Source organism: Argiope bruennichi, chromosome X1 (assembly GCF_947563725.1).
Source record: "Argiope bruennichi chromosome X1, qqArgBrue1.1, whole genome shotgun sequence".
Classification (NCBI taxonomy): domain Eukaryota; kingdom Metazoa; phylum Arthropoda; class Arachnida; order Araneae; family Araneidae; genus Argiope; species Argiope bruennichi.
The window spans coordinates 69,248,947-69,267,590 of NC_079162.1; the positions used below are offsets into that span (position 1 = coordinate 69,248,947).

At 28.2% G+C, this 18,644-nt stretch overlaps 1 protein-coding gene across 1 annotated transcript in view; it reads right to left on the reverse strand.

The window, feature by feature from the left end:
• Positions 1-18,644, reverse strand: part of LOC129959261 (uncharacterized) — a 49,841-nt gene that overhangs the window by 16,635 nt on the left and 14,562 nt on the right. The window contains exons 4-6 of the mRNA XM_056072083.1: positions 16,041-16,066; positions 14,097-14,134; positions 13,172-13,251 (exon numbers count right to left, since the gene is read on the reverse strand). Of these exons, the coding sequence (XP_055928058.1) occupies positions 13,172-13,251; positions 14,097-14,134; positions 16,041-16,066 (144 nt within the window). The remainder of the gene's footprint in view (positions 1-13,171; positions 13,252-14,096; positions 14,135-16,040; positions 16,067-18,644) is intronic.

An 18,644-nucleotide genomic window follows, 5' to 3' on the forward strand; every position in this document is an offset into this window, starting at 1 on the left:
GGAATGTTATGGACATTCGAATTTTCTGTAATTTATTAAGTGTTCCTTGGAGTAAAGAAATTCATTAAGAGTTACTCTTCAATAGAATTAGTTCTAAATTACTCATGGTAATACATTTTCAGATTTCTGCAGTAAAATATGATTCTAGAATTTGTGATTAGTTATTTGATAATTTTTAAACTTTTAGTATTGACTAACAAAAACGAAATTCTGGTGTCATAAACTCAACAAAAATTAAAAACATAATGTCATTTGCATGTATAACAGTTTATTGTATGCAACGCTTTAAACTAAAACTCTAAACAGCAAAATGTCTATGGAAAAAATTGGAATAAAAAAAGCCTCTAGATGGCCGTGTAACATTGATTAATAGCTTACTGAGGCTATATTAAGGAAAATAGAAATAGAAATAAGCGACAAAATGTCTACTTACTATCATCATGTTCACTTGAAATTCCTTGTTGAGAAGGCCCTGGATTATTCCCTTCCGGAAGTGAAGTGATATTTCCTTCACTATAAAAATTTGTATTATGCAATTATTTGATCTGCTTAAATATTAATTTCATCTTTAATTTTAATGGAAAAAATGTGCTGTTCTAAGAAAGTAAAACGAACTTAAGCCTCCGAAATAAAAGTTGAATTGAATTTACCGAAAAATGAAAAATAACGTATATTTCATCATTTTGAAAATTATTGAAAATAAGGTTTTCTTTAAAATAAAACCTTTATATTTAAAAGACAGAGTTCACATTTTGAATGTGATTTTTATGTGTGCATGTCATTTTTCAAAAAGTTCTTTGCATCCGAGTGCATTTTCTATCTATTTTAAATCTGTCTATTCTTTACTTATTAAAGAAAATACTTCTTTCTGGCATTTCTGTGTTTAATAAAGAATAACTAAAATTTTTCTACTTTTCTTGATGTTGTCCCTGCAGGACTTAATTAAACTTGGGAAAAATAAAAATTTTTGGAACTAAATATGGTTTTACATCTATTCAAAAAGAAATTTTCTGATTCATTAAAAAATTAATGTTGAATATTCTTTAATTTGATGAATTTTGATATTTAAATTTCAATGTTTTCATGGGAAAAATTAACCACACCTTATTATCTTTGATATGAAATCTGATCTTTCAAAGACAATAATTTTCAAAAACTGATTTCAACTTTTATTGAGTATCTTCTGAATGTATTTTTTGTATTTTTTAGTATTAAAATTTTAATAATATCTGATCACTAGAATATAAAAAAGAATTATTTTCTTCAATTTGATATTAGAGAAATGACATCAAATAATGGAAAATTTGATAATTCGAGTATGTCAAATTTCTATATAAAATATGACATAATTAGACCAGTAATAAATAAGTAAAGAGGAAATACAATTAAATTAGAATAATCTAACTATTACATTCTAAGAGTTTTTACAGATGATTATTTTATCTCGATATAAAAGTTTAAAAATTCATTTAACTTATATCAGTAAATGAGTAAAATGATATCATAAAACATAACCAAATACCTTAAAGCTGGTACATCAGTAGATTCATCTCCTCGAGTAGATGGATTCTGTATAAATAAATTTTAATATTAGGATTCGATGGAAAATGAAAAAAAAAAAAGGTTACTTAAATTACTAAAATGTAGATACCGAAAATTTTACTATAACAAGTTAAGCATTATTTTTCAAAGTTAATAAAATATTATTCTCAGTTACTCTATAGTACAAAAAAAAGTTTATTTGGTTTTTGCTCCAAATATAGAGATACTTCGCAAATTAAACAGATCGAGTCAGTAGGTTTTGCATTTGTGCGTGTGTGTGTCTCTCTTACAATTAGCACCTGTTCTTCTAAGATATCTTTCTTCCTGTTGTGACAAAAATATCTCAAGTATAGAAAATGTTTTTATAATGCGATTCATAAAATGAACGATCATGCTTTGAAAATGTCTTATCTTCAATAAATTGTTTAGAAACGAAATTAACATGCATTTATTTTACCATAAAAGTTTCAGGAAATAAACCTTGTTTGATAGAATTAAATGAATTTTTTCAAGTCTCAAATTAAAAATACGTAAATAAGAAAAGTCAACTGAAATATAGTAAGGTATAAACTATCAGAAATTAACACAAATGAACGCTGAATGAAGACGAATGAAACTAAAATAATTTTTATTTAGTGCAATTAAGTCTTGAAGGACCATTGAATCTATCTCCGATGACCATGCACAACGTCTATCGTTTATCTGAATTCAATAAATAAATAAATAAAATGTTCTCCGATTTTCCGCTACCGCGATGACGTCGATTCGGTTAAAAATGAATGGTTGATTTTCGATGAGCAAATATTTGGATGGTAATTTTCTGACTTGAAGGAGAATGACCGCCTCCATTTCCCTAGCTCGCCATTCGAAATTTCCTCAATGTGCTAAGGCTCGTATTTACGGATATGTTGAGAATTTTTACGCATTATAAGGATGCACAAAAGAAAAAAAAATTGACATACAGCAGCTTATTTAGAGATAAAAAAACATGAAATTATAAGAGCAGATCAAATGAAAAAAGAACATGAGCCAAACAATGAAATGGCATATTTATTTTTAAAAATAACTTGCAAGATTACACGCGCACTTCGCCTTTTAATGTCATCAAACATGATTAAATAGTAAAATATATGTATTATTCAAAACTTCATCCAAAAAAATATCTATTTTAAACTTAATGCATTTATTTAATAAATTTATATCCACTATTTATTCAGAAACTACAAATACCTAAACTTTAAGATGAAGCTTATTTTCTTATTTCATAGTAATAAGAATATAATTTTATTTCCATCAATTGTCTTTTAAATTAAATACATTTCTCTAATTATCAGAATTTTGATTAACTGTCTGCGCAATCTAATCCGGATCTGGAATAAAAGTTTCACTGTCAGAGAGCCTTAATCCCTTTAAATCCTTGAAGAAAGCATTCAGCTATATTTTTCCCGTTTAGAATTTTTGGAAAATAAAGAATATTTTAATTCCGAATATGACACCTCTCTACAATTCTATCTGTTCATCAATAATTTTGGGCCGTTTTCATGAGCTCAAAAGTTAATAATTAAAAAAAAAAGCTGTGCATGATCACCAGAAAAATATTTCGTAATTTAATTTATAATTCAATCAACTACAAAACTTAAATGTTATTGGCTAATTATTTATAAAATCATTTAAAAGAAAAAAAAGGAAAATTTCAGAAAACGTAGAAGCGTGCAGCTTACCTGTTCGGAAACGCTTCTTTCAGGAATTTCTATAAATGATAAAAGAATTATTTTTTCAGACTCATTAAAATGCCGATTGAACAAATAATGAGATACAAAAAATTAACACATAATCTCCAAAACAATATTTCATACATTATATAATTTAATATAAACAATAAATAAATGCAAAAATGTTTTATAATTTATGCAATGAATGCATTGATTGTAACTGACTTAGTGCTTATTAATTAATTAATCATAGTTTTTTCTTGTAAGTCTGAAAATTTGAAATCTAGTTGTATTTGAAGAAGGCATGATAAACCTGACCCATCGATATGGTAAATGTTTGTATTGCGATTAGTCGAATAATAAATGTGACTGTATACAAAATTTTGCAATTCCTTTCATCTTGTTCTATACTTTTTCATGGTTTATCAGAGGTTGAAAAGAAATCTGACCTTCGTAATTGTAAAAAAAATATATATATATATATCTTTAAAAAATGCTTTTAAAAAGATATTGACAAAAAGAAAATACTGATTTTTTTATAATCCTATAATTTTAATACTAATTTTTAAATCGTAGAAGTGCCAGGTACACAAACTAATAAGCGAAAGATAAGCACCATCATGTATATCACAAGAAACGAAAAAACTTCGTTTATAATAGTCAATTCGAAAGCGTTGAAACGGTGTCCAGGGGAATTTTTTCCAAGTTTAAATATATGAAATTTGCCTCGGAGGTAATTCTAATGGGACTCAATACACTTCGAATTCCGAATTTTAAACTTTAATTCTGGAAAGTATTATTTAATATTTCGTTTAACTTCTTTCTCGACTAGATGATTAATGACCTAGCATGTCACATGTCTGCATAACACAGACGTAGCAAGAAGCCAAACGAGGATTATTGTTTCAAGTATCATTTCTCCAGCAATCTCCTGTGGATATTGCTAATCATTTAAGTAACTTTAAGTAAATATGTTGCTAAATTTAAAAAAATATATATATTTATTTAGGTTAGATAAATCCTTGATAGAAATTCTATATAATTCATCGGAAAATAAATATATTTGCAAACAATAAACATACAAATAATTATTGTCCATTTTCAGACACTGCATATAACGCGATGGATGCCATCATTTACATTTTGAATAGATAATTTATTGTTATTAAGAGATTTCAAAATTTTATATTTTCTCATCAGCAGTGATATAATATTTTTAATATGAGCAGTCACTAAATTTTAAATCAGAAAAATTAATTCCAATAAAATTTTAACTTTAGTAATAATTTCGAATCATCTGAATTGTTTTAAAAAATATCAACAAACCTGGAAAATTTATAAATTGTTTCACGAATCGTTTTCTTGGCGGTTGTCCTATGAAGAAGATCAAAAATAAGTTTTAAATTTATGTTTAAATAATTAAAAAAATATATTAAATTTCATTTCATATATATATATATATAAGAATGAATTACGTATAGAAAGAGGACAAAAACACTTACCAGGTGAATCCTCTTGTTCTACCTCGACTAGACGAATTGGAATCGGTAATCTGGTAAATAAAAGAGAAAAAGTTGCTTTATATTTTAAAACCATTCACATGGAAGAACTTTATTCCCCTTCGCATAAAGATTCTAATTTTCCAAATCCGATACTGTAAACATATTGCTCCGTTTTAAAAATCTATAGTGAAACAAAGTTGTTGAGCTCATTTTCAGCGCCATAACAAAGATTTAAGCATGTGTAATTCTGACACGTACTGTGATGAATCCAAGTTTATGAATCCAAGTTTGAAAAATTCAGCATTGTTTAAACACTCGGTATATTTCATCTTTTCAACTGAACCTACACGTAGAGTGGATAAGCAAACATTTGCATTTAGTCGAGAAATTTGGACCGATTTCTCTACCGGCAATACTGTTTCTCACATGATTCATGATAATGAAAATAAGTAGAATTCAATAATAAATTTCGATACAAAAAATTTAGTATCCTCTAAAAAAATTCCGATTTTGTATAGTATTCGTTAATGTAGGTTGTCATTCTCAGCTCAGAATTACATATTGCACGGTGTAGCAACAACAACAGCAAAAGAAGTGCTCTAATTGCCCAACTTTCTTGGAGAAATAATGAAATACGTTTTCACAAAAACTGATTTTTCCTTTAAAGTTATGTATTTTCACATGATTTATGATAGTCAGGGTTCTACTTAGCCTAATAGGGGCCACGGCCAAAAACTGATTTGGGTCGATCCCTCTAAATTTACGAAGTATAGATTTTCGTAATAAATCCATAAGTATAGAATAATCTATGAAATATGGATTTTTTGTGTATGTTCATATTATGGATTAATGAAGAAGCTAACATAAAACTGACAGATTTTTTACTGTACTGATATTTTGTGAAAAAAAAAGTACATGAAAGAAGGAAACGTAAAATAAACTTTGTATTCGATTTGGGGGCACCCTTCTGATGTGGAGGCTTAGGGCAACTGCCCCGTATGCCCCTGCCTTAGTCAGGCTCTGATAATAGGTCAAATAACTATGTTTAACTGATCAATTTTTATAGAAAAAATAGTTTGCTTTTGTGATCTATCCAAATGAAAAAAACTTTGCACAGAATCCGTTGAAGTAGTTTTTATCTTCAGAATTACGTATGACGCGGTGCAGCAACCAAAATCTAACAACAACCAGGCAGAAAAAATCATTCCAAAAGGAAATGCTTTAATTGTCCAAATTGTAATACAGAATAATGGAGTAATTTAAAAAAAAAAAGATGTCAATTTCAACAAAATTGCGCATTTCATATTAATATTTTGCAATAACAAGATTATATATATATATATATATATATATATATATATATATATATATATATATAGAATTCGCTAGATATTGAAAAATATAATTCGTCAGAAAAGAGACTCCATGAAGAAACATGCGCTTGGGGAGAGATTAAAACTTCTACTTGTCCTTAGACAATACAGATCACAGGGACCCTATTCCAATCTCGAACTTCCAACCTAAATATTTTTTATTAATCTAAATTATCTTTGTAAAAAGTTATATGTAGAAACTTGTAATAAATTGAAGAAATATTTAATTACACGGCCCTTTTGAGAGAATTGGTTTCAGTACTTCTCATATACAAAATTTCAAATTTCAAATAAAAATAACTTTTTAAGAAAATAGTAAAATTCTAATTTTGAGCACTATCTAAATTATTTTAAATAATGGAATCAAACAATTTAAAAATATAAAGCAATGTTTCTTATGTTTCCAAACAGCACAACATAAAACTTGCAAAATATAATTCTTTAGAAACTTTAAAATAATGTTTTAGCATTTCAATCGTTACTTGAGTTGAAGTTAAAACATTTCGAATGCATGGCCTTTGTAATTTGAATGAAAACATATAACTAATATACTCAGGAAATATCGAAATTTTCAGGGACCCCTACCCCAATTATACGAAGCCCGGAGAAAGTTGACAACTTTTCTTATTTGATAATCCAGGATTGATGCGCTGATGAAAAGAAGTGCTTATTCGCTCTACTACGAGCATTATGAAACATGGAGATTACATTAACATTCTTAAATTCTCCCACCTTTGTGTTTCTCAGAATTGTATGCGTAGCGGGATTCACGCCTTTTGAAATTCTCGTTATGCCTTACTCAGAGAATGAAAATAAATAGAGTCAGTAAGAGAAAGTAGATATAGTTCACCTCATCAGAGAAAATATAGTGGGTATTTACACATTTTTTAAACGATGGGACAAGAAAATTTTTAAAAAGCGAATATTAGGTAGTACAGATTTCTGACTATAAATTATTATTTGAAACGAGAAATATCGTCTCCTACTTTTAGATTTATTTTTCTTTGAAAATGCGAATATAAATATGTTCTGAATTCAAGGATAGGTTATTAAGTTTTCCGACGAGAAATATTCATATTCTATGATTATTAAATGCTGTGAAATGCTTAGTATTAAAATCATTGTGAGTAAAATACGTAATATTATTAATTTAAAAAAAATGGAAGAATCGTCAGTCACTACTTCTACATGAAAAGAAGGCTCCAAACGAAAGTTTGAAAAAAGTAGTACTGCTTCAAATATTTATTAAACAAAATCGATGGTAACCAGTTAAACTCCGCCATCGCAGATACCGTTTACAAAATCTTTAAGTACATCTGAAGAAACCATAAATAAAATAATAAGTCATGATTTACAATTTTAAAAAAAAGCACAAAAATTAACTTTTATCGCCTTTTGCTGAGGTATACTGCTCAACGCAAAAAAATTAGTAAAACCCTGTATGAAAACTATTTTACCGGAGATAAATGGAACTAAATAACTAAACGGCTGCAGCAAAAAAACATCTTTTTATAGAATTGTAAATGAAGAAACAGAATGTATCAACCTGGCTCCATTAACGAAAAAAAAAATTTCAGCAAGGGATTTATGATTATGGCACAGGTTTCTAACAATGCAAAATTAGAAACAAGCAGAATGGAGAAAAATGTTAAAATTCGCTTCTTGTATTGTCAAGAAAAAGTTTTAAGTGCGATATTTAACTCAGAAATTCCACTTCTATATTGCAATGACATTCAAAGTGTCAGAATAAAAAATGACTATCAAATTGAACATTTTAAAAAATGTTCTTCCAATTTAAACATTAATAATATGACCCAAAAACAGATCTAAATATGTGTAAACACCTTCTGTAGATGAGAATCCTACAATTTGGAGCCCATAATTTTACTATTTATACAGATAAGCATAAAGTGGGTTTTTCATTTAGTAACAGCCATGGATTCTGTGCCATGCTTGTTGCGAAATTTTTAATTTGAAAAGAAATATGCTAAAAGTAATCGGTTTTTAAGGTTTGAATTTTTTGATAATAAACCTTATCTAACATTATATTAAGAGAGACAAGCAACAATTAATGATTATAGTTGTATGAAACAGAATAAAACATCAAAAATCAGAAAAATATTATCCGATATGTGGCAACTGTAAAGAAGATAACGCATTTCTTATTTTCGTTGGAGGAAAAAGGTGTTATGCATTCCAAAATTTGAATATGCATGCATGTTTCATTTCATGTTGAGTAACACATCATCGAATTATTAATATAATATATGCAACATCAATATAATATATGTCAGCAATAAATAAAATATACCAAAATATTAAAATATTTTAACAATATCAGTTACCTCTTGTACATATCAGTTAGTCGGCGCGGCAATTTCTTTCTTTCTGGAGATTTTTTCGGTTTAACCTTAAAAAAATGAATTAATAATTAATCATATTTTTGCGTGAAACACAAATTAAATATGTTATATAAATTGTCAAAAAATGTTAATACTCGAAAATATTCGGGTAACAAGTTGAAACTATTGTGTCTTGCATCACAAATTGCTCCTTTGATAAGAGCTACTAAAATGTATCTGAGAGTTCAAATACCTCAAACAGTATTCATCAGCACTTAGAAGAAAGTAAAGTTTATATATTCAGTTATGGAACTGATTTTGTGCTTCATAAAAAGTTCATTATCGAAATTCATACAGTTCATTATTCGAAATTTTATTTGACCACTACATTTTTAAAGTCCCAATAAGGCAAGTAGTTCTGGAGGCATTTAATTTCGGCTCTTGTGATTTAATACATTACTAAATTTTACCACAGTAAAGAAGGAATGTTAATACTGTTGCATTTATTACATTTAATTTTCCGCACTGCTTATATTTGATAGTATCACTGTTTTAAAAGAATTATGGATCTTTTCAAGTGATGGCAATTCACACCATTCCATTTTCGGTTTATTCTTCATGCCCAGTCTTTCATGATCGCTACCTTCGATAAATTGGGTGCCATAACCTCTCAGTAAACAGCGAAGCAACCCATGCACCTCTGAGAGCACCTAATTAATTATCTGCGTGAATTTCCAATGCACCTAATTTCCTTTTGATCCATTTCGACCGGAAGAAAATTAGACCGAGTTCGATGTAGAAAAAATTACTATTCATGCCATGTAAATTTTCATTAAGTTTTCGCATTCGTGACGAATTTTGAGAATGTCTGCTCTCTATTACCATCACGTATTCGTGTGCCTGTATGGTTATCGCGGTCCCAAGCTACAACTTATTGAAGACAACTAGTTAAAATTTCCTTTCACCAGACTTTCTACTTTCACTAATTAGTGCAATTAAGTCTTGAAGGATCATTGAATCTATCTCCGATGACCATGCACAACGTCTCCCGTGCACTGTAAATCTGAATTCAAAAAATAAATTAATTAAATGTTCTCCGATTTTCCGCTCCCGTGATGACGTCGATTCGGCATATTTTATAAAATAAAGTGTTCAAAAGCCTCAAACATTTTAGATCTTTACTAGAATTAGTTTGACATTTCTTTTACTCCCCAAAAATTACACTTATGAAATAATTTCATCTAGATGATAATAGACGGCAACAAGGTTAGATCACCTTTAGTTATGGTCCGGGTTATTAAATTAAGATATTATTTATTACTTGTGTATAAAGTAATTCTTATTTTCCTTGCCTAAAAAAGAAAAAATCTGTTCGCCGACGTTACAACGTAAATTTGTGATTCTAGTTTTATTGCAATCAATTAAAGACAAGTATTAATCAACAATCTTTTAAAAATTCATGCCAAAGAAAAAAAATCCAGTAATGTACATGCATTTGACTTACCGATCTTTTCCTCTTACTTATTGGTTTCTCAGTGGTTTTTTGTATCTTTAAGTTTGGTTCTTTTGAGCTTCCTGGAACTGTAAAGGTGATATATATATATATATATATATATATATATATATATATATATATATATATATATATATATATATATATATATATATATATATATATATATATACTTTAATTAAGAGAATTAAAAGTGTATAAATTGCGCAAAAAGAAAATATATATATATATCCTTAAAATAATTTATATGCAGTTTAATTAAAGATACTAAAATGTTTAAAATGTTGAAGCAATTAGATCAGGAACCTGTTAGATGAAGGAAGGTGCGGGGATTTTTCCTTTATTCAATTCGTCAATTATTAGCCGTGGAGGGAATTCGCGTTCGTAAATTACTAAAGACTGCAGACGTTCGATGTTTTATTCACCGCATAAGGTCGACTGTCACTCTAAGCTTGCATCGCTCTTACAATCTCCACTTCCCTCTATGAAATGATCGATTTATTACTAAAGAAGTATTCATTTTATTCATGCCCTTATATCAACGTTTCATAAATTTTCTGAGAATTTATCTTTTGTTAAATCAAAGATTTCATGTTATATCCTTTTCATCGATCATCCTCCACTGAACATTTTTATCTACAATTTTTCCATGTAACTTTTGATAATTCAGAATTTTATCGCTTGATGTAAGACCAAATTATGTTTTCAGCACGCTTGCTTTTAATACAAAATATAATAAAGGGGAGGGGGTCAAAAATACTAAAATGTAGGTGTTGTGAACATAAAACGTGTTTAAATGTTTCCAATCATCTGAAATTATAAGTTGAAATATCTGAATAAGTTTGTCATTTTTATATAGCACGTTAATCGCTTCCTTCAGTTTTATTGGATGACGTGTTATTTGAGCGTTTCCGAGTAACTTCCAATCATTTCAAACTGTCAGCTAAAATATCTGAACAGGTTTGCCATTTTTATAGCACGTTAATTTCTTCTTTCAGTTTTATTGGTTGATGTATTAATAAATGCCTTTTAACAACAATGACGATAGGATTAATTACATAAGGTGCTAATCACTATTTTAAAAACTGTTAACTCGTTCAAAATATTTTGTGTAAACATATGCTATTTATATTTTTAGATAGACTATGTCATCATAATATTTTCTAACATCCTACAAATGATAGCGACGCGAAATTTCAGCTTTTAAATATAAGGTATTTTACATAGTAACCTAAATTTGTAAGTTACACTTTTTAATAAATTTATTCTAATGTAAATCAAGAATAATTTATCAAAGACTTGAATCCCTTATTTTAGTTTTAAATATTAAAACTAAACTAAACCAATTTCAATTTGAATAATAGCTTTTGATTTATTGTATTGATTTTTAAGGATACATTTTTCGTCTTTCTAAGTGTTAACACTTCAGTGTTTGCCATCTGCAACGGCGTTTTATGTATAGGGGCTGCGTAACATAAATTTGATCCACAACTTTTTCACAATATAAATTTAATTAGTATTATTTAACCGTACGCATGATATTTAAATCCGTCAATATTCAAACGCATTTTTCCTGTTTAGATTTTTCTGTCACCAGGAAGAAAATCTAGAAAAAACATTATATCCACCTTTTTAAAGGGAGAAAATTTCTTAATTGCCTCCTTTTTCTCTCAGTCCCTATTTTCTTCTGTAATACATGTTCATTAACATTGCAACCGTTTTTTCTTTCTCGTATACGTAGAATGTATGTATAGTAATCGTCAAAAAATTCGAACTCGAGATTCTGACGAATCTAAACATTTTAGACCTCCATGAGTTCGAAAAACACATTTTCGTTAAATAACATCAGATTTGAAACATAAAATTAAAATCTATAGTCTAGATATTTATTAAATTGTGAGCCAAATCCAAAAGGGGTGACCGTCTACCGGTCTGTCCTTTTAGAAATATTTAAAAACGATACCCAAAAACGCTTCAATATATCAAACTTGATATGTGATTTCAAGACTACAAGTGTAATTTTGTGTCACATTTTGGTTTCAATTGGTTGGGAAAAACGCATCTGGAACACAAATTCGATTTTCATATACGGTTATCCGCATACCAGGGATTAGTCGCGAAATAACTCGTCTAAGATGACAAAATAGATTCAGTAAACATGATAAATTCATGTCAAAGATATTACGTAACTATTGTACGACGATGCTATGCAAGGTGTTTTCTGGGATAACACCTTCATTAGAGAGTGCGCGAGAAAGTTTTGGGGAGACCACTTCTGCTGGTTCTATCATAAAGTTATAACAGAAAAAGATACTACAAATATTAGAAACGATGTTTTAAGCGTTTATCCACTGAAGAAAATTTTTTCGATGGTATTTAATTTAAAAGTAAATAACAAAATGAAAAATAATTGATGGAAAATAATTAATTGAAAATATCGCACAATGAAATTTTTCTTTAAAGCAAACACGAAAAAATTTCATACAACAGTTTTATCTTTACACTTCATAATTTTTTTTTCTTCAATCGCTTACCAAGTGTGGATTATCTTAACTAATTATTAAATTATCCAAAATTATTAAAATAAGCAAAATTTAATTATATAGAAATATTTGCTGCACACCATAGCAAGACAAATTACAGTACCCTGAAGATGCACAAGAATGATGATTGCGAGGATAAAGAAAAATGAATATTTTATTACTGAAAATTCAAGAAGAATTATAATGTTAAATGGGAATGTTATGGACATTCGAATATTCTCTAATTTATTAAGTGTTCCTTGGAGTAAAGAAATTCATTAAGAGTTACTCTTCAATAGAATTAGTTCTAAATTACTCATGGTAATACATTTTCAGATTTCTGCAGTAAAATATGATTCTAGAATTTGTGATTAGTTATTTTATAGCTTTTAAATTCTTGGTATTGACTAATAAAAAAGAAATCCTGGTCTCATTAACTCTACAAAAATTAAAGCTTTAATGCCATTTGCATGTATAACATTTTATCTTATGCGATGCTCTAGCCATTCTTTTAAAAATGTCGCTGAAAAAATTTAATTAAAAGTAGCCTAAAGATATTTGTGTTACATTGATTAATATATAGAACTGAAGCTATATTAAGGAAAATTACTGAGGCTATATGAAGGAAAATAGAAAAAGAAATAAGCGAAAAAATGTCTACTTACTATCGTCACGTTCACTTGAAATTCCTTGTTGAGAAGGCCCTGGATTATTCCCTTCCGGAAGTGAAGTGACATTCCGTTCACTATAAAAATTTGTATGATGCTATTATTTGATCTTTTTAAATATTAGTTTTATCTTTAAGTTTAAATTAAAAAATGTGCTGTTCTAAGAAAGTGAGACGGACTTAAGCAACTGAAATTAAATTTGAGTTGAATTTGCCAAAAAATGAACAATTAATTATATTTCATAAATTTGAAAATTTTTAAAAATAAGATTTTCTTTAAAATAAAACCTTTATATTTAAAAAAAAGTTCAAATTTATAAAAATGTCATTTTTTAAAAAGTCCTTTAAATTCGAGTGCATTTTCTATCTACTTTAAATCTGTCTATGCTTTATTTATTTCAGAAAATACTTCTCTCCTGCCTTTTTTGCATTTAATAACAGATTACTACAATTTTTCTACTGTTCCTGATGTTATCCTTGGAGGACATAATTAAACTTAGGAAAAATAAAATTTTGAAAAAAATATGTGACTTTACAACTATTGAAAAAGAAATATTATGCTTCATTAAAATGTTGATGCTGAGTATTCTTTAAATCGTTAAAATTTGATAAATTCATTTTAATTTTCATCTAATGACTTCTGAGCGTATATAAACTTATTATTATTTCTAGTATTAGAAGTTTAACTAGAAAAATTAACGATATCTGAACACTAGAATGTAAAAAAGAAATTATTTTCTCCGATTTGATAAGAGAAAAATTACATTAAATAATGTAAAATTTCGTTATTCAAGTATTTCAAACGTCAGTACAGAATATAACATAATCAGACAGGCAATAAATAAGTAAACAGAAAATACCGTTAAATTACACAAATCTAACCATTTGAGTAAAATGTTATCATAAAATATATAACCAAATACCTTGAAGTTACTTTCTGTACTTCATCGAGGTTTTCTTCCTGTACAAATAAAATTAACATTAGTATTTGACGAAAATCACAAAATAAGTCAGCTAAATTAATAATGTATAAATATGAAAACTTTTACTTTATTAACGTTTTCATCTAAATTCTTCGTCTTTTTATTAAGATTTCTCAAAATTCAGACTTTATAATATAAAATCGATACGATGGATTATTATTCTGAAGCCGAACCACAAAAGAAACTAGTGGTCTTTATGAAAAAATGTCAGAAATGCATTTATATGATTACTTTAGAGAAAGAAATGAGTTTTACATTAGCAGCTCTTAAATGATGCAATGGAAGCATTTTGGCATCAAGTATATCTCGAATATTACATTAATCGTCAAAAATCATAATATTAAAAAAAAACTATTAATTTTCTGTTTTGAAAGAAAGTATTCATTTATCGGTTCATTTTATACGCTATCTGTTAATGTCATTTTTTTTAATCATATACATTATCAAGTTGATTTCACCCCTTTTTCTTTTTTCAGAGGAAGTGAGAATTTGTTAAAATTTTACGCTCGTGCCTAACTTTTCGCAATTTCAGGGTACGAGTAAACAACGTAATTTCAACTTCCTGACCAATCCTGAGCGGTCCTGCACAAGGAAGTTTGCTCTCTCCAATGTCTTTTAACATTTATGTTAACGACTTACCAAGAATTAGGAATAGTCACTAAACAATTTTTGCAGACGATACCACTATTCTAACAAAGCAAAGGAGTCCACAAATAATCACAAAACAACTACAACAATACATGACTCTTTTGCAGTGCCGGATCTTCGGCTGGAAAATAAAAGTCAGCTCTAATAAATGCACGTGCCTCCTTTTCTCTAAGAAAAATGGAAAAGGCCCGACTTAAACCCAATCCTAATTTTCCCCTGGGTAGAAGAGTATAATTGCCTAGGGTTAGTTTTAGACTTAAAATTAGCCTTTAATAGTCATATTAAAGCGGCCCTCACCAAAGCTACGGTAATGCGTGTTAAATTCAACAGCTTAATTGCTCCATGGAGTAAGTTATCGAGGCTATAAGTTAGTTAGGCTCAAGCATCTGCTTTACAAAGCAATTTTAAATCCAGTGTTGATGTATTCAAATGACTCTCAAATTTCTGGGGGGCAACTTCAGCCCCAAACATTAAGAAGTTTCAAATTTTAAAAAAATAAACATCTGATGAAGATTATTAATGCGCCCTTATACGTTAGTAGGAAAAATTTCCGGAATTTATTAAAAGAACTTCAATTAAGTTATTCGAAAAATTACCGAGTTACTTCAACTGTTAGCATATGATTTTGCTCTTCCCAGCTCCAGAAAAAGACTTCGGGCTGCTATTCATAGTATTTATATTAATTTTCCGTCTATAAAAAGACTGAGAATCTCTACTCTGTTGAAAATCTGGTGGATAAAAGATTTTCAAAATGATGTCTGTTTCGGTCTCAGATAGCTACGATGAGCTAGCTACACGCGTGAAATTTTCTGGATTTTTTCAAAAATAATTAATAAAAATAGTTAATTAAATCAGACCCCGTAGAAAGGCACGTGCAACTTGAATGCAATAAAGTTCTCTATTCCCCCATAAATAATCAAAATATTATGATTCTATTCAAATAATTATATCATAATAATTTATTAAATAATTATACCAATTTTCATGACGTTAGAACTTTATGCGCTCGTCTAAACTAGTAAAATTAATTTTAATCTTTCCCTAAAACTTACAAATTATAATTGCTATTCAAAATTATGATGTAGAGGTGCTCGTGACCACTTTGTCACAATAAATTTCGTAATTTTAATTTTAATTCAATTAGGTAAAAGTTTTAATTTTATTAGCTTATAATTTCAAAAAAATCATTTAAAAGACAAAAGAAAAATTTCAGAAGCGCACATGCTTTTAGCTTACCTTTATTTTTCTTGATTTCGGACCTCCTAAAAATAATAAAAAAAAAAAACATTTTTCAAAAAACTTAAAATATGAATTAAACAAATACCAAAATATAAGAAATTAACTCGGAATTTCCAAATTTTGTGTCGAATTTTATAAAATCTCATGAAAATAATAAATATTATGCAACAATGTTTCATCATTTTAAGTATAGAATTCCTTAATAACAACCGAAATTATGCTTATCAATGAATCATTTTTTATGTTTGTAAAGAATGAGATCTTGTAATTTATTTCCTTCCATATTTCTAAAAGAATCAGCATTAGCTCATTATATAAAGTGTTGTTTAAGTATTAATAATTTTGATGATTTCCACTCTGTACTTAATCGGATTTATTTAATCGGATATAGAAAATTTTGCCGATTTAATTCCCAACATAAACTTGACTCAATAGCTGCGTCTTAATTCAGAACTGATTCCGGAAGGTCTCACTGATAGTCTTCCAATCCAATTAAAATAATTAGTAATCATTAAATCCTATTCTACTCCTTTAAAATGGTTTACAATTACAGCTAAAGTTTTAAAAATGGAAGAACCTTCTGAATTGGAAGATTGTCAGGAATAATGAAACATTAATCAGAGCAAGACAAATAACATTCTTTATACCTAGCAAAATTTTGATAGATTTCAATCTGCCTTTGTACCTCGAGCTCGATATTATTTTAGCGAAACTATCAAAATTTAACAAGGCCACTTCAAACGATTCGGGTTACCAAGGATTTCACCAACATCATAATTTATATTTCCAACAACCGTCTTCCTGTAGAATTTGTACTCGACAAGGCATTTCTAATTTCTATCATTGGGCCAAGTGTGTCGTTTTCGATAACCCAAATTTGAGACTAATCTTCGCATAACAGCTAAGTCGGCTTCTCCATACATAGATTTCTTTCTTAGCTCTTCAAAAAATCCCAAAATGGAAATAAAATACTTTTACTGGCCTAGTAAGGGAACAATTATTAGTCTTTATCAAGTCTAATCATTGTTCTAATCTGTTGCATCTAGCTAATTTGAGCAATGTGTCTAACCATCATACTTTACTTCATAATGTAAGTATTGATACTGACATAGGATGCACTCTCTCTATCTGCAAATAATATGAAAAAAAAAATAATAACTTAATTTACCGACAGAAAATGTAAACCCAATTCGCATCAAACAAGCTCCGGGAACGTTCCAGTTAACCCAAATCTGTGATATTCATTTAACTGATAAAAAAAAAATGAAAATGTCAAGTAACACATATTTGAAAACCCTTTACAATGTATTATCGTAGAGACATCAGATTGTAGTTTATGTAAATTAGTTATAAATTGTGATAATAATAAAATATTGCAAAATGAAAAAATTATTACAAACTTGAGTACTAATAATAATTCAGTGTCTTTGCATTTTATTGAAAATACTAACAACACTGATGATAATGAGGTAAGGTAGCGAATACCTCAAAGGAAATTTTTTTTCATATCTGATTGTAAACAAACTGTCTAATTCTGTGTTATTAGTATCTATTTATCAGAATATTCTCATGTTTTTGCAAAAAATAAATATAATCTTTGCAGAATAAGAATAGAGTTCCCTAGAATATTTTTAACACCTGATTTACCAGTTTCACGCAGGACTTAAAGAACCTTTGTTACTGATAAAATTGAGACAGATAAGCAGATAAAACAACTGTTGACGGTAGGTTTCATAAAAGAATCTACAAGTAATCTCCTGTAACTTTAGCACGTAAAAGAGATGAAAATAGAAAAAAATCGTCTTTGTCTTGATTATCGTAAAATGAATTCTCTTTCTAAATCTGATGCAGAGCCTCTACCTTGAACAGATTCTTTATTAGACGAAATAAGTACTGCTAAATTTTTTTTCAAGTTTGGATCTAGTATCTGGTTATTGGCGCATACAATTCCATGGATAAAATAAACAAAAATTGGCCTTTGTAACTACTGTAGGTTTATTCAAATTTCAAGTATTCCATTTGGCTTTAAAAATGCACCTGCGATATTTAATAGTACTATTCGTAAAATTCCGAATAAATATAAATTTTTAAATTTTGCATGTCACTATTTTGATGCCATAGTAGTTTTTCTCTAATTCATTACAAATACACTATGATAATTTAAAACAGATTTTTTCGAATGTGGGAAAAAAACATTAAATTCAAATTTTGTAAATGTGTATTTGCTGAAGGCAAAATTAATTTCTTTTTAATATGAAGTCAAATAAAGATTCATTTCCCTTGATAAACATGATATTGGAAGACTATAAAAAAATTACAACCTCCAAAAAAAGTAAAACAATTTCAAGGTGTTTTTTTTTGTTTGTTTTTTGTTCTGTCGATGCGTAAAATAAGTTTATTATTTTCTTGTGCTAATTTTTTTTTTTTTTTTTTTTTGATTTTGAGAGCCCTTAAATAATCTTCTTAAAAAAAGATCGACCATGTAATAGACTGAAGAATACTTTAAAAGTTTTTGAATTATTGAAAAATAAATTAATAACTAAATCGGTGCTACAGTTATATAAACCTAATTTTTAATTTTCTGTGATGCATCTCAAGTAG